This window comes from Parasteatoda tepidariorum, chromosome 1 (genome assembly GCF_982258835.1).
Source record: "Parasteatoda tepidariorum strain Cologne lab strain chromosome 1, Ptep-v5.0, whole genome shotgun sequence".
Lineage (NCBI taxonomy): Eukaryota > Metazoa > Arthropoda > Arachnida > Araneae > Theridiidae > Parasteatoda > Parasteatoda tepidariorum.
In genome coordinates, this window is record NC_141755.1 from 44,533,445 (window position 1) to 44,556,345 (window position 22,901).

Sequence of the window (22,901 nt, forward strand, 5' to 3'; positions counted from 1 at the left end):
GAGAGACGTTAATTAAGCCATGTGCGCTGGAGATGGTTGAATTAGTTTGTAGATTGGAACAGATAAAAAAAACTTTAGGCAATTCCATTTTCAAATGATGTGACACATTCAAGAATCGTTGAAATTTCTTGCAATATCTTGAAAAAGATCATCGATGAATTGAAAATATCGCAATTTCCCTTTAGTATGTAACTGGGTGAAACTACAGGTATCTCGAATCATAGTCAACTTCTTGTTTTTGTTCGTTACGTGTCTCTTGATACTATCAAAGAAGAATTTTTATTTTGTGAGTCTCTTTTGTAAACTACAAAGACAGTTGATGTTTTAGCAATGTTAAATGTTTTCTTTACCAAACAAGACTTCGGCTGGAAAGAAAAACTTCATTCACTTCGTGCAGATGGAGCACCTGTGATGCTTGGCAATAAATCTGGTTTTGCACTGTTAGTAAAAAAAAAAGTCTCCTAATGTTCTTGTTACTCATTGTTTTTTACATAAACATGCGCTGGCTACAAAAACTCTTCCAACCAGCTTAAAAGAAGCATTATCAAAAGTTATTAAAACTGAAAATTTTATTAGACGTAGAGCTCTTAATCATAGTCTCTTTAAAACGCTGTGTCAAGAAATGGAGGCAGAAAATTAAGTACTTCTGTACCACATGGAATTGCGCTGGCTGTCACGAGGGCAGGTTTTGAAACAATTTTTCATGTTGAAGATCGAATTATCACTGTTCTAGAAGAAAAAGATAACTCATTCTTCGAATATTTAAACAAAAAAGATTTTACCTATAAATTGGCTTACCTGGCTGATAATTTTAACCACATGAACAATATAAGTCTTTTAATTCAAGGACCCGATATCACCATTATGGATGCAAATGAGAAATTACAAGCATTCTAATTAAAGATGCCACTTTGAAAAAAATAGAATTCAAAATGAGATATATGCAAACTTTTAAATATTGGACGAAGTGCTCTCTGAAAATGGATCTTGGCAAGATAATTTGTTACTGAATAACTTAAAAAATGAAATCTGTGAACACCTGGAAGTAAAAAATATTTTAATTTAAATAATATTTTAATTTAGATGAGATAAAGATAAAAGATGAGTTGTAGATTCGTCATCCTTTTCTTTGTGATATTGACTGTATCGATGATATGAACCTTGCCAAAGATGAAATCTTAGAACAAAGTCCTTGCTAAAAATGGATTTCGATTCAAAAACACTCGGAGAGTTCTGGTCTTCTGTGAAAGAAGCCTACCCATTGCTTGTAAAGTGAGATATTTCAGCTATAATTCCGTTAGCTACAGTGTATCTTAACGAAGCCGGACTTTCCACAGTTGTGACAATAAAAAAAAACATCGTTATCGATTGAATGTTGAACATGTTATGCTCGTTACTTTGTCGAAAACCATCCCTCTATTCAATTTATTAATTAAGGAAAAGCAGCAACAACCTTCAGACTAAAAATTTTAATTTTAAATATTTTGTATACTATTGAAATAATAAAATTAAATGCTAAAATAAATTAAATACTAAAAATTTATGTATTTTGCAATTTTTTTTCTCAGAGGGGTGGTCCGTGACTTCTTAAAAAACTTTAAAAGGGGTCCATTGTATCAAAAAGGTTAAGAAATACTGATCTAATCTATCCTCAGCAGATATTAAAATATCGAATAAATATTATAATATCAACGAATAAATTAATATCAAATCGGATATAAAAATAGTTTGGATATTCACCAAAGGGACAATGTGATTGTTGACATTCACCGGTGAAGTTCGACATTCTCTTGATTTTGGTAATCCACAGCAACAATTATAAAGTCATTATAAATTTTCAATTCAGTATTATCGAACATTCTGAAGAGAATGTTCAGAACAGATAGTTCCAACGAATGACCGACTTATTTCAAAATTAAAAATATTAGAAACAAATGTTATGCCTATAGACGGTATGCTAGTTGTTAATATTTTACGCAGAAATATTAGAATTTAATAATTACAACAGTTGCCGACAGATGACGCGAATGTTTGAAAATAAAATTCAAATCGAACCTGTGATGTTTCAGTACTAGGAACACACGTTATTCATTAGAATACACGGCTTATTACACCTTATCCTGTACGATAAACCTCCTTTCACTCACACACACACACACATATATATATATATATATAAATTATTATTTTTTTCTTTTTGGAACAGCATATTTTACATTTGAATAAAATTTGGCTGTGAATGGGAATTTTGTTACAAATTAATAGCAAAATAATGTCTCCCTTTTTTTTAAATTTGGTTGAAATAAAATCGATCTAGTATTTTTTTTTAAATTAGGCATGTAAAAATTTGAGTTCTCACTTTTTCGACTTGAAAATATATATACCGTGTTTTGTTATTTTCTTTTCTTGTTGTAATTATTGCTAGGAATTTTTGTTTTCTTCTTTCTGAATCCCGATGTCTTACATTGGCTCAATTAATTATTTACATTCTCCAGAATCTTTGAAAAACACCGATATTATTACGGCACGCAAAATTCGAATCACGGATTCAAGAAATAATTCTTTGACACGCTCGTTTTACGGCGATTCTTTAATCCATGCGGTATTTGAATCGTTCTTACGACAGTTATTGTTATGAATTTTCTCATTTTTTTAGAAAAACAAATCCCAATATTTTTTTATAAAATTAATTATACGCGAAACTTAAATCAATTATTTACTTTTAATGCGACGATTTCATCGTTTTTCAACTTTTTATTGCTAGAGCTACCAAATTCCACAGGTTTTTTTAAATCCCGGTTATTTCTCAATTAATATTATTACGACACGTAAAATTTAAATTGCAAATTTCAATAATAACTGTTTGACGCGCTCACTTTACGCCGATACTATCGAAACACTGTGTAGTGTTCATAATCGGTGATCATACAAAGTTTACTGTGACCATCGGTGCTCCAATAATTATTTGAGAATCGTCTGGAGAAAACGTCAAGTCACCACTAGAATCGAATCTAAGTTACATCGTAGTGCAGCCAATCTAAGGAATACAAAATCATCCGTTTCATTTAAGGACGATTTGCCTGATCATCAATGTTTAAATATGAATCTAAACTCTTAGCAGTAGTCTTAACTAACATTTGGTTGCAACTAAACTTCTATAGCTAGTTTCTCAGGGTAAACTTATCGCCCTTAACTTGAATTAGATGGAGTAGAAAAGTAGAATAGAATGCAAATATTAAGAAACAAAAATCGATGCAGATGAAAGTTGAAAAATAACTGAATAACATTACTTGGAGCACTTGTTCTAGCAATTTCCAATCTTTGATTTTGAGGGGAATCAAATTTTTTCATGCTCTTTCGAAACACTATGTCCGCATCTTTTAAGGTAGGATCTACTACCAGCATGCCTTTATAGCCACCATACCGTATCTGGAATGCACTGCAGAGTTTATCATGGCCCAGAGCATTGCGCACCTATAGGGAAGTAAATGGAATAAGCTGTCTCTCTGTCTCTTTATATAATAATTACATATAACACAAAAAAATTTTAAGTTTTTTATGTTTATTTCTTTATCTAAATGAATGCTAGAATTAATTAATTAATATTTTAAGTTTTCTATTAGCGAAGTATGGGAATCGGAGAAATCTCTCGACCTATTTTTTGAACGAGTCATAAGACATAATAACTCCCATTTAACATTAGACTAAGAGTTCATCGAGACTTGTTTGCAAGACTTTCCCTAATTTTTATTCTGAAGCAGTTGGATTTTATGTCTCTTGAGAATGGGATACTTGCAAGTGACGTAGTGTGGATACCTCAATCTTGATTGGTTGGTGAAACGTGGTATATGTTTACTTTAGCAACTGTTCATTCCATTCTATCACGAGTAAGACAAGCCATAGCTACCGAGAAATAAGGCCGTTGAGATCACCAAGGTCTTTCAGTGACTTCACAAACAATGGTGTTTAGCTGATAAGCGATTAGCCGCCAATTTCAAATATTTGTCACTCATTGAATTTTATCAGGGATAGAATTCAATGCACAGATAACACTAATTGAGATATTTGCAAAAGACCGGGAGAGCTGCATTAAGTTCATCGAGTTTTGAGCGTTTGTTGTGAGAGCTGTATTAATTTCACATCTGTGAGTGTGGTCTCTCCTGTGTTGCTATTAGCAGAAGAGTGTGTGCATGATCCCGTTGTGTGTGAGATTGAGTAGCAACAGAGTGAGGAGGAGGATGAAGCAGTCACAAATAACACGTCAACTGTTCAATGTGGACCATTCATCGAAGAGGGCTTTACTTTCGATGTAGGCGAGTTCATATCACTTCCGCAGGTCACCAATGTGTGAAGAGAAGTTTAAGACTATGTCAATCTTCATCTGTCAAAAGGTACCCTAAGATAAAATCAAGTGACTGACTGATACAGTATTTATGGAGCACCTAACCAAGGTTATCTTCCTCATCGGAATTAAAACAATTGAGGGAGATGAACTGAATCGAGTTAGCATATCTTTTATACTAGGGAATTGATGTTTAATAATCGTAGTGGTAGTTACGCCATAGTAAAGTCCTTCCGAAGCACCGATGGTACTGACATCTATTGGTCTTCGAGAGTCTCGGTGACCTCTTTTATCAGCCTTCGAAGAAACCAAGGGTGCACAGTATCGGTTCTGTGGAATTAACTCACAAAACAGAGTATGCTAAAAATCATGAAGTACACAAATAAACTGGAACACATTTATTATTACTTTCAATGGTTAACTTAAATCTAAAATTCTAATTGAATATACAAATATATATATATATAGGATCATCATCTACAATCGGCCAAAGACTCAAAAGATGAGTGGGCTGCTCATCCCTCTCCACCGGGGTGAAAGAAGAAATTGTTCGTTCTTTTATAGATAACGATTTCGTACGTCACATTGATTGAATGCTTGTTTCTTGAATTCCCTTTACTTCCATCCTGGAAACGAATCTGAAAAAAAAAACTCAAACACTAAAGTTTATAACTGGAAACTACTTATTTCCACAGGTTCTTGTGAAGTACTCAACTTCGTGCGCTGGTCGTCGGGCTAACAAAGCGGGGGTGCCATTCCCACCAGGAAATCAAAATTCTGATAGTTTGTTTTCGGATCATCCTTATGCATGTTTTCCTTACTGTCTCAAGAGTGGCAGCCTTAGTGCAATATAAATAAAATACTACTACTGCCATAAATATTAAAAATACAATATCAAGTTAATTTCCTTAGTAAACGTAAAACAAATTTAAGAGGCTTTAAGCTAGCTTCTCATTTCGATAGGCATTTGATATTAATTGAACACGTTAACTGCATGATAAACTGCTTTTAACTAGATAATTTTAAAATGTCAGATACATTGATACAAATCCACCTCTAAACGACATATGTTGCAAGAATAATTAAAATGCTTTAAATTTTTCTGATCGCTGTAATTAAAACTGGATTAGCTAAGAAACAAAACTTACACACTGTTAATAGTTGTATTCTTACCTCAGTTGCTAAGTTCGTTGAAATACGTCCAATACCATCAGAAAAACAATAGGGCTTGCCACCATTAGCTACATCATATCCCCTTTCAATATCCGGTTCTGTCCGAATGTGACGGGGATCTAATGGTACAGTAACAGTGTCTTCTGTTTGTGAAAAACTTTGCCCCATTCTTGCCATATACTTGGGAACTGAGTGAATGTGAGAGAAATCTCCCATCCACGATCGGATATGCTGAACTGTATTACCTTCAGTATCTCTAGCGTATGTCCATATGCCATGATCACGAATCTGAGAATTAGACCAAGCCAGGAACTCATAGTTGCGTGATCCAATGAGTATTCCTGTAGACATTGGTCTACGGATCGAGTATTCAAAAATACCTTTCTCAGCATATGCTGCTTTGCCACTTAATTTAGAATTGTCGTCATCTCTAAATGATACGCGAATGGCGTATTCTGGATCAAATTTTCTCAAAACTCTATTACCGAACATAATTTCAGGTGGCCAAAGCAATTGACGCGTGGGTGTCACAGTTATGCGACGGATTAATCGGCACTTCTCAGGCACGACATAGTGCATGTAATCCTTTTCATCTTCGTGATTAAGATAAAAGTAATATTGTCGCTCAATGGCGTGCCAATAGTTCATGATCTTCCCTGATTCTAAAGTCGATAAGACGAGTGTTAAAGCTTTTTCGAGACAATCTCCATTTTGTGAAGAAAAATCTTCTAAAACACGTAGAGAGGTATGTATGTTGGATGTTTGAGAAGGGACTGTAAAACTTCTTTTAAAAATCGATGTTATCATGTATGTAGATCCGAAATGATTCCAATCGACGTAAGGAATGTCAGGTTTTTCTTTCTGCTTAGTAACAATGTAGGCATAATGTATTGGTTTCTCACCGCACCTGGCATGAATTCTGCCAACGATCTCTTCAACGACGATAGCATTTGTAAATGATAGTTTCATAACCGTAGCTTTTCCAAGCGTTTCAACGTCAAATAATGCTCTCCTTTCGCCGACAGCCAAATAATTATTATTCCTCCTTCTACCCCAACAGCTCGGACCAGTCGTAATGGTAGCAGATCTGTGTCTTATTTGATAATTTCCTATATATTTATTGTAACGTTGTTCAGTTTCAAAAATAAGAGGTGGGTTGCACAAATCAAAAAATATTTCATGAGAATTCGAATCGATATTGACAAATACATTTTTAATATTACTGTAAGGGAAAACTAATTCCCAAGCATCGTATTTTATAGTAACAGACCGACTATCGTGATAAAAATTCACGTGGTGAGAGTCTAAACTCTGATCTGACTCCAGTGAGGAGTACTGATGAAAGGCTCCATCATGTGGTAAAATTCCAAAACTAATAGTCTTGTATGCAGTGTATACGTGAGAATGCTTGCGTGAGGAGCTGAAAGATTTGTTTTCATAAAAAGCCAAAATTGGGGCGGGGTTTGGATAAAATAAGTTCTTCCATTCACTGCGCAACTGTCGACAGTAGTGCACCCAATCTTGGTTTCCTAGCGAACTCTTGGCTGAAACTTGAATGATAAGTTCTTCTATTTCTGGGGTATCTTCTTCTTCAGATTTTTTCACTTTCAAAAAGCTGAGACTGACGTCCATCAGACCACATTCTTCAAAATGAAATGTCAGCTGTTCGAGATATGTCTTAAATTTCTTCGTTATGTCATCATCTGTGGCATATTTCTCTTCGGGCACAATAACGGTTCTAAAATTAATGACTTCCATTTCTCTTTATTTCACCTAAAATTAACATAAATATATAATTAAAATAGAAAAACTTTCCTTATTTTAAATTATTAAATTGTGTACCATGTTGTTTAAAATTGTTTTGAAATAGTTTTATTCTTGCGATTAGAAAATTTTATGATCCTTAAATTTCATTAGAATAAGCTCTACAGAAAAAGGTGTATCTGTCCCTATAAAATGTTTATTGATTCGGATATTTATGTGACTACCAGGGCATCAGCTTCTTCCACAGTGGAAAAAACAAGTTTCGTCCATCCGAACTGGAATAACTGGTGTTTTGATAACTTTTGTTAAGGATTTGATTATTGTTTCTAAGATAATTTCTACTTGGTTTTTTGAAATCTCGATGTCTTTAATTACTCTATCATTATTGATATTCTAGCGATTTTTTAAAAAACACCAAAACTCATGCGAAACTCAAATCGCAGATTCAAGAAATCATTCTTAGACGTACTTGGTTTGTGCCGATATCATCGTTAATCCTTGCAGTGCTTCAATCGATATTCCGACGGTTTTTGCTTTAAATTTTCACATTTAGAAGGGGGGGGGGGGAAAGAAGAAGAAAAACGAATTTAAACCCTTTTATTACAATTTTATTAAATGCTAATCTCAAATCACTCATTTAATTATTTGCTTTTAATAGGACGATTTCATCGTTTTTATAGCTAGCATTTGTTGATATTATTTCTACACATAAGATTTGAATCGCGCATTTAAATAAAACACTTTTTGACACGCTTAATTTAGGCCGATAATATCGAAATTCATGTCGTGCTTCGATTGCATTTTCGGCAGTTATTGATATTAATTTCCAAGTAGTTTTCAAACATCCCAATATATTTTTTACAACATGGAAAATTCGTATTGAATATTTAATTAGTAACGCAATTATTCTATCGATTTTTTCGGGTTAGATTTTTTGATTTTTTTGGCAGTTATAGCTATTGATTTCCACATAATTTCTGAATGGATATTTTTCATATTTTTTTTTCAATACTATATTGATTTACAAAATGCGAAAAAGGAAATAAATAGCAAGTTTTTCTTTAAGAATCTTTTTCTTTAAGTTTTTCGCAAGAATCTTCTTTAAATTAGACACATGTGTATTTGTTATTATTTACAGAAAACAGAGGGCACAGTTGGTACAACACCTTGTCTACAACACTGCTTTTTAATCTACAAAAATAAAAAATGGAAAAGGCCACTTATAATAGATTTAGAGGAATTTCAAATTAATTGTCCTTTTTAAAGCATGATTTTTCGAGTGACCCTAATTGGGTATAATATAGCCTACGTCACAGGTTGTGTTGTTCCTACTAAATTTAACCCATGAACGGCATTTTCTGCGAGCCTAACTTCAAGCCACAAATAAACAAACGAAGTGTTCGATCGTTTAAATAGCTGCTCGCCAGATTTTATTGCATTATAAAGAAAAGTTATTGAAACTAAATACAACTAAATAAACAACAACAACTAAAACAAATAACAACAACTACTTATAACAATAACTAAATAAACAACAACTAAATTCCATTCGTTTAGCATTGCGTCATATGTTGTTCCTACTAAATCGAAGTAGTTGTGTTTTTTTCATATTATACCCAATTGCAACAGTCCTTCAATGCTATATTATTTTCTGAAGCCTTTGAAGAGTTCGATAGCATCTGTAATTGTTTACATACAAGAAATCAATTACTAGTAATCGAATACAGGGTAACCAAAAACACCTTGTATAAGTATTGTTTTATGTATTTTCATTAAGCCAATGGAAATAATTCCAAACGATTATACATCAATAGTTTTTTTATATTTATTTACATTCCATTATAAAGCAATTTTATTCCGTATTTTATCTAAACAGTGCTCTTTATAAAATTCATTGAACATATTTTCTTTAAACTAATATCGAAATTCAAATACTTAAATAATTGTTTTGAATTGGCATTATTATTTTAAGAGATATTCAGTATTCAAAAATTAATGTTGTAAGAGCGAAATTGTCAAATTTCTTGCTGCATACTCTATATAGATAAAATTCTTTAAATTTTATTCTTTTTTCTTATTCGAAATCAAAATATTTAAAGAATTCTAATTTAACAACATGTTTTTATTAGTTTATATTAGTTAATAGTTTTTGTTTTCACAATTGGAAACCTGTACCTGTAAAGTACAGAACAAAAAAAAATTTATAATAAAACAAAAGTTTCGTTTTCCTTCTTTTTAATAAACACACATGAATAAAATCGTTTTATATGCTATATTTATTTATCATTTAACATGTTCCTCATACATTCCTTAGGTTTTTGCCAGCTTTTTAGGGTAAAAGGAACAACAGTTTTGGAAACATCATCTCGTGAATACAAATAAACTATTGACATTGTGACTACTACATAATTCGAATTTTGAATCAAAAATCAACTATTTACCAACAAACAGTAAAATTAAATGCTAATGGAACTTCTTAAAAGAACATTTATCTTAATTAAAATATGTTATAAAAGGTTAAAATGAAATCAATAAAATTAGCATCACTGTAATAATTGTAATGATTTGTTGACTAACATGTTAGCGATTGTAAGAAAATGTGTGATTGGTATACTTTGCTGAAAGAAAATAATCAATTTGAGTGGATGAGAGTACAAAAGCTTTTAGAAAAAGAGTGAAAAATAAATTCTATTGTTATTAAATTATAATCCACAAATTTTTATAGAATTTTATAAAGCAGACACGTGATTGCTGGAAGAAGAAAATATTTTAACTTCTTTTCTTGCAATTTTTGTTAGCACTTCATTTCTCTTGTTTTTGTGCATAGAAGATAAATAAGACTCATATTTATGCACAAAATTAACATTTATAAAATTTGAAGAAGAAAAAATTATCTAATACTTTTTTCCTATCAGCACATAAAAAAATATATGTATTAAAAAATTACATATTCATTTTTTGCTCTTTGAGAAAGTCAATGCATCAAAGGAGAAAAAAAATGTGAATCCTGTTTAAAAATCTTGAAATCCACGGCAATAACTAGAAAAAGTTCATTTATAAAAAAAAAAATATTTCTGACGAACACCACACAAATTGGACACGTCAAAAAAGGACTAATAATAGTAGATATCCACAAAGTCAACCGTCATCTATGAAAAGGTACCCCAACATAGAATTGAGTTAACATGTCTTATATACTAAGAAATTGGAACTGTATTTTCGTAATGGTTTTGTAGTACTCTCCCACCAGAATTATATCTGTGATAGAATTCGATGAACGGATAAAACTAGTTGATGCATTGCTGTTCTGTGAGGAGCCGGGATAGCTGTATTAAGATCATCGTACTTTTTGAGTGCTGGTCGTGAAAGCTGTATTAAATTCACGGTCATAGGCGCTCCTGTGTTGCCTTTAAGCAGTCGAGTGAATACGTTGTGTGCGATCGAGACTGAGAAGCAACAGCGTGAGGAGGTGGATAATGTCGCAGTCACATGTAGCAAGTCAACTGTTCAATGTAGACAATTCATCGAAATACGAGTGTTCAAATCGAAGTAGGAGTTTCTCTCAAGGTAGGCGTGTTCACATAACATTCGAAGGCCACCAATGTGGGGCAAGACCGTTAGACAATGCTAACCTTCATCTATCAAAAGGTACCTCAAGATTGAATCAGGTTAGCATGCCTTATATACTAGGGAATTGGATTTGTATTTTTGTAGTGGTAGATACACTATAATTTGTATCGAGATTTTTTAAAAATAAGCGAAAATCGGTACTGATAACTGCCGAAAAATTCCAATCGCGTCAAATAGTTAAATCACGCGTACTATTTGATTTTTAAGGATCATAATAATATGTGACTTTTAAAAAATCACATGAAAAGAGACACCAATAACTGGCAACAAAAAAAAATATATCAATAGATTTAGTGCTGCGTCAAAAAAGCAATAACTCAAATGTGTGATTCGCATTTCTCATTTCTTAATAACATCATATTAAAATATCAGTAAAAATTAACTATGAAAAAGTCGATCGAAAAAAACAGCGGTAACGTTGCGTCAAAAAATGTCTAAGAAATGCCTGAAGTGAAATTTTATGTGTAATAATAATGCATAAAAAATATAAGAATATAAAAAATAATGGCCAATAAAACGATCAAAAGACATGGATTTACGATGGTATCGACGCAAATCGAGAGCATCAAAAAGTGATTACTCAAATGCCCGATTCAAATTTTGCGTGTCGCCGGCCAGGTGACCAAGCGGTTAGTGTGCCTTACTGCGAAGCCAATAGCTGCGGTTTCGAATCCCGCTATGGGCATGGATGTTTCTCTCTATATGATGTCCTCTATTGTGTGTGATGTGTGAATGTGGCCCACCCTATGAACGTGTATTTGTGGCAGTGTGGCGTGGGTATAATGTTGTTCGACTCCGTGACTTAAGTTCACAGGTGCCCACTGGGTAACGTTAAATGCAACACTTCAGTTCATTCAACACGAAACGTTCAGTACCTGCCGTTATTTAAAAAAAAAAAAAAAAAATTGCATGTCGCAATAACATCGGAATTTTAAAATCCATGAAAAAAATCAATTTCATTGCAATTAAGAGAAGAAAAAAAGTTCGAGGAACAAATTTACCATGTTATGGAGCGCACCGAAAAGTAATAATTGAAATGTGCAATTCGAAATCTCCATGTCTTAATCTATGCATATAAAAATTAATGTCTATGTAAGGGTGTCATTTATAAACTCCAAAACCATCCAACCGAAATCGATTAAACTTATCATACAGATAGTTTGAAGCACGAGGAAAGTAACAAATCACAGTTGGTATTAGAACATTTTACCGTAAACCGTTTGAACGGGATGAGCGAAAAACGAAGTGGAATTTGCTGATTGGTTAAGCGATTGTCATTGTTTTAATTTTAACGATAGACAATTCAGTTTTTCTCATATTTTAAGAATAACATCAGTGATCATTTCTAGCTTATAACTCTAGTTGATAAAAAAATAGTTTATTGCACGTAGTTAAATATTGAATTATTTTATATTTGCTACATCAGATAAATTCAATGAACAACATTATGTGGTAACAAGCGAGGTCTACGTCACCAAATTTATTGTTTTATAGTTGTCTGATACCACGCATTTTTTTCTTATTTATATCTCTTTTAAAACGTTTTTCTGAGAAACTATTTATTTAAAATCATTAGTAATTGAATAGAAGAAAAATATTTATGCATTTTACGGCAGAATTAATCAGAATGTTGTATTTATTTGTGCTAACGGTGGTTCATCTATAAAATCTGATTGTAGAAATTCTATCAGAAAGTGATCAAAGTAATTCTAAAAATTCGATTAAGAGGAAATCAACGCAATTTTAATTCAACAGTCAAATCTAAGAATATTTTAAGTATTTAATAAGAGAAAAGAAAAGAGATTACATTTTTAAAGCTCAACAGCTACATGAAATTCTAAACATCGAATGAATATTAATATTCAGTTCTTTTTTTGTTTTTGGCAGTGCGCATGCGCGTCGTTACTTCTACGTAAGAAGAAAATTGTTACTTGACGGGAACATCCCGCCCCCCGTTGGATGTTAGTCCAACATCATCCGGTAGTGGAAGTATGTTAGAGATGGCTCGGCGAAAAGTTGATCTGACAAGATTGTCTTCTCCAGGATAAGTTTTCACAATTCTAGCCAGATTCCACTGCATTGCTGTCTTACTAGGATCTTTAAGAAGGACTAGTTGATTAACTTTCAGATTTTCTTGTTGACAAGTCCATTTCGAACGTGTTTGTAGTTGACTCAGGTATTCATGGCTCCATCTATTCCAAACGCTGTCTTTCAGACGTTGAATCAGGCTCCACCTAGAAGAGAAAAAGAATCTGGAGCAGTATGATGTTCAGGAAATGACATAATCGGAGCTCCAACTAGAAAGTGTCCTGGTGTCAACGGCTGCAGATCGTTAGGGTCTGATGACATGGGCGAAAGTGGGCGTGAGTTGAGAATACTTTCGATCTGCACTACGAGCGTAGTCAGTTCTTCAAAATTTAGTAAGTTAGATTTTGTGACTTTCAAGAGTATTCTCTTCATGGATTTAATATTAGCTTCCCACAGACCACCAAAGTTAGGAGACGCAGGCGGTGTGAAATGCCACTGAATTCCCTCTTCAGCACTAAAGTTCTTCACAGAGTTTGACTGGCAAAGTTCAAGCATTGAGTTCAAAACATTTCTTGCACCTTTGAAGTTAGATGCGTTATCACTCCAAATAATCGACGGTTTTGAACGTCTCGAAATGAATCTTCTCAAACAAGCTAAAAAAGCATCTGTTGTCAAGTCTGAGACAACCTCGAAGTGAGTAGCCTTAGTACTGAAGCAAATAAATATAGCGATGTAAGATTTAATTACAACTTTAGATCTCTTCAAATTAGGTTTTGTTAATATGGGACCAGCAAAGTCTAAACCAACTTTATCAAAGGGTCGTGATGGTACGATCCGATCTTTGGGCAAGTTACCCATCTTTTGATTAATAGTTTGTGTCTTAGTCTTGAAACAAGTCAAGCATTTATGTATGAATCTTCGGACTCTATCTTGTCCAGAAGGTATCCAGTAAAATTGTCTAATCAAATAAAGTGTTGTCTGAACTCCCGAGTGTAATGATTTGTTATGAAAGTGTTCGATGATTAATTGTGTAAGGTGATGAGATTTCGGTAAAAGCATTTGATATTTTTGTGATTCTGTTAACTCGGAGAATTTCAAGCGACCACCAACTCTCATAAGTCCATTGTCGTCCATAAACACATTCAATGATATGATTTTGCTATTTTGAGGAATTGGCAGTTTGTTTTTTAGGCATTTAATCTCAGAGCTAAACTCTATAGATTGCACACATTTTACTAACACCTGTGTAGCATTTTGTAGCTCGAATGTACTTAAATTATCCCTTTTTCTATTTGTATCTTTACAGTTCTTAAGAAATCTTAAACAATAAGCTGTAATTCTAACCAACCTAGTGAAAGAGGAGTATCGATTAAGGAAATTGTTGATGTTTTCGTTTCTCTCTGCGACGTTTGTGTTTAAAGTTAAAACTTTCCGAATTTCTAGTGTCTCTGGATTTGCAATAAGTTCTTTGTGTGTTTCTAAAGATTTTGGCCACGACGATTCATCTTCTTTCAGCCACAGTGGACCCTGCCACCAAAAGTCGCTGTTTTCTAATTCTGAAACCGAAAGTCCACGTGATATTAAATCAGCTGGATTATCCGTTCCAGGACAGTGAAACCATTCTGAAGGATTACTGTGTTTGTGAATTTCCTGAATTCTGTTCTTTATGAAAATTTTAAACCTATCTGGTGAACCTCTTATCCAAAAGTACGTAATAGACGAATCAGTCCAAAAAATTCGCTCAACTGGAAATTCCAAACCTTCTATGATTTTTTCACTCAGTCTAGCAGATAAAAGTGCTCCCATAAGTTCTAATCTAGGTAAAGAGAGCATCTTTAACGGCGCAACTCGTCCTTTAGAGGCAACAAAACTAGTAATGATGTTTCCATCGTTTAGCTTTACTCTTAGATAGGCAACCGTTCCATAAGCTTTGATGGAAGCATCTGAAAATAGGTGTAACTGGATATTGTCTATATCTTTAGGTAATGCATGTGAGAAATAGTAACGCGGTAATCGAATGTTACTCAATTTCTTTAAATCATCACACCATTTATTAAATGCCTCAATGGTTTTATTTGGTACAACCTCATCCCAATCTAAGCCTAAACACCATATTTCTTGTATCAGGCATTTGATACGAATAGTAAATGGCCCAATGTATCCAATAGGATCAAATATGCGACCTGCAATTTGTAAAATATATCTTTTAGTCCCCTTATTTTTCTTAAGGAATAATTCAACATTTCGAGTATCAAAGTAAAAATAGTCTTCCTTGGGATTCCATGCAACTCCCAGGACCTTTGAAGGTATTAAAGTTTGATCAAAAGAATCAGTTATGTCATCTACTTCTAATTTATGTTCTTTCAACTTGTGAAACAGTTCTGGGGAATTTGTTTTCCATTTTCTCAAACACATGCTAGCATCTTTAAAAATTTCATAACTCTCTAAGCAGGTAGTCAGAGCACTTTCTACCTCATCTTCGCCTATGAGGCAATCATCAACATACAACGATTTATTTAACAGTTGAACAGTATGAGGAAATTTCTGTACATACCTCTTCAAGTGATGTTTTATGGTGGCATTAAGTAGAAAAGGAGAAGATGTCACACCAAACAGAACTCTTGTCATCCGGTAGGTCTCATCAGGACAGAAATCGTCTGGGCTTTGGTTCCAAAGAAATCTGGTGTAGTCTCGGTCTTCATCAATTTCAATCTGCAGGAAAGCTTGCTTGATGTCAGCAGTCACAGCTAAAAGGATGAAGGGTCATTCCATGTCAAATCATACAGGATTTTACAAAAATGGCACCCACCGTCTCAGATTTTGATGAAAATTTGTACACTAATAGAATTTTTTGTGCTGATTTCAAAAATATCAATTATATTTAAATTGGTTAAGGGGTTTAAAAGTTATAAGCATTTGTATTTTTGCCAAAATGGCACATGTGCCACCATTTTGATTCATACATCAAAGGCTATTAATGATTATAACTCACCTTATATTTGTGATAGAGCAATAATTTTTTTTTTATTTTGTTCAGAATAAAGTAATCTGTCATATAAAAACTTTTTTTTGCAAATAAGTATCCTACTTATTTAGTAAATGGGTCTGTTTTGCAGTTTTTTGATCAACGGAGTTGAGTAACTTCAGGAGATAATTTCTGGCAACTCGCCCCCTTCAATTTCAAAAATATTTTATTCAAAGATAGTTGAAAGTGCAAACTAACATCTGATATAAAAATTGTGATGGGCCGTTCACTCACTTTTTTAAAAAAAATATTTTTTTCTTATGAATCATTATGCACTAAAAGTACTCGTAGTTTGATGATTTATAGTCCCTAATTATAACTAGAGTAGAATAAAATGATATAATAAAGTGTGAATGGTAGAAAAATATGTAAAATAAAGTAATCATTTATTAAATTTTTTTTTCTTCTTTCTTTGAGCCCTCAAAAAAGAAAAGAAAGACACAATTTTAGAATGAACAAAATTTCACCTTTTTTGCAAATAAATTTATCCAGAATCATATAGCTTTGGTAAATGAGAGGGATCAGAATCTAAAAAATATATAAATAAAAGTTTCTCTGAAAGAGTAGAGGGCAGTACCAAATAATTAATTATCTATGAATGTTAATTTTATTCTTTTATTTGTCACAATGATTGTTATGGTAATGAGATACCCCTACAAAATTTCATTTGAAACACTGATAAAGTTAAACTATTTATTATAATTATATTGAAATGAAATGATTTTATATCACTAACTATAAGATAATTTGCATGCTCTTATTTCATCACTAATACCTGCAGGCCCTTTTTATTCTCAAAAACTTTTATTATAATTATATACATCCAATTTTAAAAAAAAAAAACTTCTGACTAGAAAGAAAAAATACTGAAAACTATTGACACATTCCATCTCTACCTTCCCAAAAAAGAAATTTGACTAATCAGAATGTATCATCTGCCAGAACATTTCTGTTTGTTCCAATCAGAATTGAGTGTCATGTAAAATTTATTTTCTTTCCAATCAGTAAAATTGTATTTCTTCCATTCATTTAGAACAGAACAGAAATAAATAAGTTTTCAAAAGTTTTAAATGTATCAATTTGATACTTAAAAAAGAGTTTTATTATAAAAACCCAAGTATTTTATAGTATTGGATTAACTTTGAAAGATTTTAAGTGCAGTTTAAACTCGCAGAAGATTTTAGAACTTTCTTCAGAGAATATATAACTTATTTCATTTGGGAGCAATTTAGATTTTAAGGAAAGTTCAACTATATGCCTCATACATAAGGAGTATCTCCTTTATCAGTATGAAATATATAGTGTGACCAGGGATAATTCACAATCACTCTGTTTCTGGGGTAAATAATGATCACCTAAGTTTTATTTTAAAAAAAATTTTTTTTTTTAAATTTGAGACATGGACAAGAATGCTTGTACATTGTACTAAAGTATAACTACATTTACTTAATTATAGTTTTTTGTTCAATCTAACAAAATAAGTATCTTTGAAACTGCTTTCTGTATTTTCCATTTTAAAGATGGGTTTCAAAATGTGCACATTTCTGCAAAGATACCCTCCTTCTCTTAATAATAAATATTTTGAGTTACTTTCTTTTTCTTTGATATAAAAATAGTGTAAGTTTTTGTTTAATTGTTTCACATCTACTGTAAGCATTATAATTAATTATAGGAAACTATATCAAATGTTGCCCCCCATGGGGTAATTATTGATCACTGGGGTAATTCCTAATCATTGTCATTTCTTTTTATAAATAGTATTAAAAATAGCTAATTGTCTTTTCTTAAATGGCAGTTCATATTTATTAAGTGGAACAACCATTAAAATATATTTTAACTGTAATCACAAAATTTGTTTATTAACTGTATACAAGACAAATGTGTTCTGATTTGCCCTATTTCTGGTTTGCCTTACCTTGCTTCTATCTTAATTTTATGTGTGTACATTGTTAGAATAATTTTTAAGTTTATAAATTTGCCTAATATAAATATGGTGAGAAATTATAACACTAAAAAATATACTAAGCTTCTAGAAAGCAAAATTAGTGAATTTCTTTTAATGATTGAAAATGAAATTTCAGTGTGAGAGCTACTGTCAGAGCTGTTGACATACCAGCAAAAGTAACTTATGTGGGAACTCTTTCTTACATTCCGACAGAACATGAGAATGAGTTGGCTGCTTGCCTAAAATGTATGGCACGATGCAAAGATTTTTGGAAAATTTAAAGTGTTAATCTTTATTCTTTGCTTTTAAAGAAATCGTTTTATTAGCGGCTTAAACATCTATTTGGTTTATTTGTTTGATCTTGATGTCTTATTTGTTAATTACCATTGTATAATTATTTTTAAACAACCCCTTTACTATAAAAACTGGTGATCAGTAATTACCCCAGAAGTGATCAGGAATTACCCCAGAAATGATCAAGAGAAGGGGTAATTTCTGATCACTAAGAATTTAAAATCTTTTAAATTCTAATTAGATTTTCCAACAAAAGAAGGTAGCATAGGACTCATCTCATATAGTCTCAAACTTCCAGTAAATATTGAAATTCTATCTTGAATAGTTTTTTCACAAAATAGATGTTTGCATTTTTTGATCAGGAATTATCCCAGGTCACCCTATATAAGAAAATGAAAAAAAATTGTGACTTATTTAATTCTCCTTCCAATAAGACCAAGAAAGTCTCCCTTCATGTCATAAGTGTAGATCAGGCTAAAACATACAGAGCTAAATTGCAAATTTCAGCAATTCCTGGCCAGAAATTGTGTTTGTCTTGCTCAGTCTCAAATGTTTTCCTTTCTTCTTTTCTTTTTTGAGGGGGGGAGGGCTCAAAGAAAAAAGAAAATTTAATAAATGATTACTTTATTTTACATATTTTTCTACCATTCACATTTTTTTTATATCATTTTATTCTACTCTAGTTATAATTAAGGACTATAAATCATCAAACTAGGAGTACTGTTAACGCATAATGATTCATAAGAAAAATATATTTTTTTAAAAAAGTGAGTGAACGGCCCATCAAAATTTTTGTATCAAATGTTAGTTTGCACTTTCAACTATCTTTGAATAAAATATTTTTGAAATTGAAGGGGGCGAGTTGCCAGAAATAATCTCCTGAAGTTACTCAACTCCGCTGATCAAAAAACTGCAAAACAGACCCATTTACTAAATAAGTAAGATACTTATTTGCAAAAAAAAGTGTTTATATGACAGATTACTTTATTCTGAAAAAAATTTTAAAAATATTATTGCTCTATGACAAATATAAGGTGAGTTACAATCATGAATAGCCTTTGATGTATGAATCAAAATGGCGGCAAATGAGCCATTTTGGCAAAAATATAAATTCTTATAACTTTTAAACCCATTAACCGATTTAAATATAATTGATAGTTTTGAAATCAGCACAAAAAACTCTATAAGTGTACAAATTTTCATCAAAATCTGAGACGGTGGGTGCCATGGCTGGATGAACTGACATGGAATGACCCTGAAGTCTAAATCTAATCAAAAGAAGAAAAAGATCAGGTAATAAATTAAGTCCAGTATACAAGCATTGGTTTAGTGAAATCTGTCCAGCAGAATGCGATGATGCATCAAAGACGACTCGTAATCTACTTGTACTCTTGTCATTTCTGACCACAGCTCTGTGAGGCAAGTAGAAGCAATTCTCTTCATTCAAAGTTTCGTTTTCCTTTGTAACAGGCTCTATAATGTGCTCTTTTTGATAATCTTCTAAAACTTTGTTGTATTCAAAAAAATAGACTGGATCGTTGATGATAGATTTTTTCAAAGACTGAAATCTTCTACTGGCGACTACCTTATTATTATATGTAACATACTCTTTAATTCAGGTTTCCAGGGCAACTTCACTTTGTAGCGATTATTTGCATATGAAATTCCTTCTTCAAAATTCTTCATTATCTCTTTTTCGACATTATCTTTAGTTTCTGTGTCCACATTAATCCCTAAGTTTTCCAGCTCCCAAAATTCTCTTAGTTGATCGGAGATGGATTTTTCTTCGACGATAATTTTGAAGCTACATAGATCTTTATGAATGCTTCCTTGTCCCTGAAGACACCAGCCAAAAATGGTTTCTGAAGCTACCAGTTTATCGTTCAATCTTCTAATTCTACCACTGACAATGTCAAAATAAAAATTAGCTCCAACTAAAATTTCTATCTTATTTTCTTTAGAGTCATAGGAATCAGCTAACTGTAAGCCTCTCAACTGCTTATATGCTTTAGAAATGTTGGTATCAGGTGCTGGTAAATTAGTAGCAGATATTTGATCGGTGACTAGAGCTTCAAGTTCAATATTTAAAGAAGGTTGATCCCTATTAGCTAATCTTATTTTAACAACATCATAAATTTTCTCTTGAGCTCCATCAGCTCCGAAGGCATAAACAGATAAAGTTTCCGATCTTACAATGGGTAGTTTTAATCTTTTTGAAACTTCTTCTAAAACGAATGTTCGCATGGATCCATTATCTAATAATATTCTAACAGGTGAAGTTTCTTCATTTAATGATGATTTAATCATAGCGGTACACGTCTGCAAATAAATTCCAATAGTGGATTTAATCAACGAATCAGTTTTATAAACTTCATGGCATTGCGAAATAGCAGTAACAATTTTAGTTTCGTTTTTATCCTCAGCTTTACCAAATTGATAGCAAATTGTTCTGTTGTGTTTATGATTACATATATCGCAAGCTGTCCTTTTCTTACAGTCTCTAATTCTATGATTCTTTTGAAGAAACAAAAAGCAACGAACTTCTTTTTTTAACAAATCCTTTTTTTCATCAATATTTACATTGTTGCAGTGTTCCGAACTATGAGTTTCTTTACAAAAGATACAATTACTTTCTGTGACAGGAGCTAAATATTCTACTGTTTTGTTTACATTTGAATTGAAAGGGCGATTTTGATTTCGAGGTGACTCACGCGAATTGCCAAATTGTTGTTTTGTGACAGTATTATGATTAATGAAGTTTTTCTTTCTATCTACCCTCGAGTTTTGGAATGAAACAGATTCCCTACATTCTATTTCAATTTTTAGAAAATTTATCAGTTCCATTACATCAAAATCACTTAGATTTGCTTTATCTAATTTTCTACGGTTAAAGCTAATTCTTCAGGAATTAATTTAATCAAAATGGGGTACAATAAATGTCCATACATTCCGGAAGTTACTTTTAAAGAGTCCAAACTTCGAATTTGTACTTCACAAGTGTCATATAATTTTCTTAATCCTAAAACATTATTAGCATCTTTAACAGGATAGAGATTTAACAATTTGTTCATATGAGCATTTATAACTAATTCATCTCTACCGAATCTTTCTTTTAATAGTTTAACAGCTTTTCCATAATTTTCCTCAGAAAACGAAAACCCATTAACAACATTAGCTGCAGCACCTCCTAAAGGTGATTTTAAATACGAGAATTTGTCTATTACAGATGTTTCATTTTTATCAATTGTACTTTGAAATTGATTCCAGAATTCTATCCAAACACACGGATCTCCATAATATTTTTCTATCGATAATTTAGGAAGTTTAACATTATTGTTTATTTTCCGATTCAAAACTTCTGTGGCTATAGTATTGTTGGAATGTTCTTGTGCCTGAATTAAATTTACCCTATCATAATTATTAGCAGTTGCATTACGAAGAAAGGATTTTATCTTAGAAGAAAGTTTCGAATTCCATAAAATAATTTTCTGACCATATTCCATTGCAGATTCGATTTCTGCATCAAAATCATTTTCATCTACAATTAGAGATTGTATAGTATTATCTAAATCATTTATTTGTTTTAATCTACTAGTCAAAAAATCTAAATGTTGTTCTAGTTCAGTATCAGTATTTATTTCATCAAATTCTTGTTCTAATTTGTTAATATATTTTGTTATGCTAGAACGTAAAACGCCTCTAATTTTTCTCTGCTTAGTTAATTCTTCCATATTTTAAAAATTCTTATCAACACTAATAATCAAATTTATAATTTGTATGATGCTTCAATATTTAGAAAATATGTAAACAAATACTGCATCACACAATCAAAACAAAACAACTTTCAACAAAACAACTAACAACTACTTTAAATTTGAAGCATCAAATTATCTAAATCTTCATATAGATCAAATTATCAAATCTTCCTACCTTTCTTTTCTTTACACTTCCTGATCAATCCGAAATCGAAACAATCTATAACAACAAGAATGTTGTTTCCCGCGTATGCACCAAAATGCTAACGGTGGTTCATCTATAAAATCTGATTGTAGAAATTCTATCAGAAAGTGATCAAAGTAATTCTAAAAATTCGATTAAGAGGAAATCAACGCATTTCTAATTCAACAGTCAAATCTAAGAATATTTTAAGTATTTAATAAGAGAAAAAAAAAGAGATTACATTTTTAAAGCTCAACAGCTACATGAAATTCTAAACATCGAATGAATATTAATATTCAGTTCTTTTTTTGTTTTTGGCAGTGCGCATGCGCGTCGTTACTTCTACGTAAGAAGAAAATTGTTACTTGACGGGAACAATTTGTTTAAGTGAAACATAAAAAATCGCCATATTACTCACGCCAATGAAGCTAAATTAATTTAGGCAATATATGCATATTAAAATAAAAGAAACAAGCTGTGTACTAGAAAGAAAAAGTAATGGAGTTAAGATATTTATTTGTCTAGATCAGTGGTTCCCAAACTTATTACTTTTGTGTATCCTTTCTAAATTTTTCGTAACGCTGTGTACCATTAATACAAAATGAATGTATTTTTTACTGTAAAAAAATTGCCCAAAAGTTAAAAATCACAACTGGCTGTTAACTCTGCAAAAAATAGCCAATAGAAAAATACGTAATCTTAAATTTTCATGGCTAGCTTTGTTTTTAAATAAAATTTTGTGAAATTTTCGTTTGTTGCAA

General features: G+C 31.9%; 2 protein-coding genes across 2 annotated transcripts in view; both read right to left on the minus strand.

The window, feature by feature from the left end:
• LOC107441293 (uncharacterized) overlaps window positions 1–22,901 on the minus strand; it is a 52,079-nt gene that overhangs the window by 23,063 nt on the left and 6,115 nt on the right. Inside the window, exons 2-3 of the mRNA XM_087162560.1 lie at window positions 5,516–7,288; window positions 3,291–3,474 (exon numbers count right to left, since the gene is read on the minus strand). Coding sequence (XP_087018686.1) covers window positions 3,291–3,474; window positions 5,516–7,273 — 1,942 coding nt within the window. The 5' untranslated portion in view covers window positions 7,274–7,288. The remainder of the gene's footprint in view (window positions 1–3,290; window positions 3,475–5,515; window positions 7,289–22,901) is intronic.
• Window positions 13,133–20,508, minus strand: LOC147816421 (uncharacterized). The gene is made up of 2 exons (XM_087154474.1): window positions 19,809–20,508; window positions 13,133–15,684 (listed from the first exon to the last, which is right to left on the minus strand). The coding sequence occupies exons 1-2, from the start codon at window positions 20,506–20,508 to the stop codon at window positions 13,133–13,135; spliced, it is 3,252 nt and encodes a 1,083-aa protein (XP_087010600.1).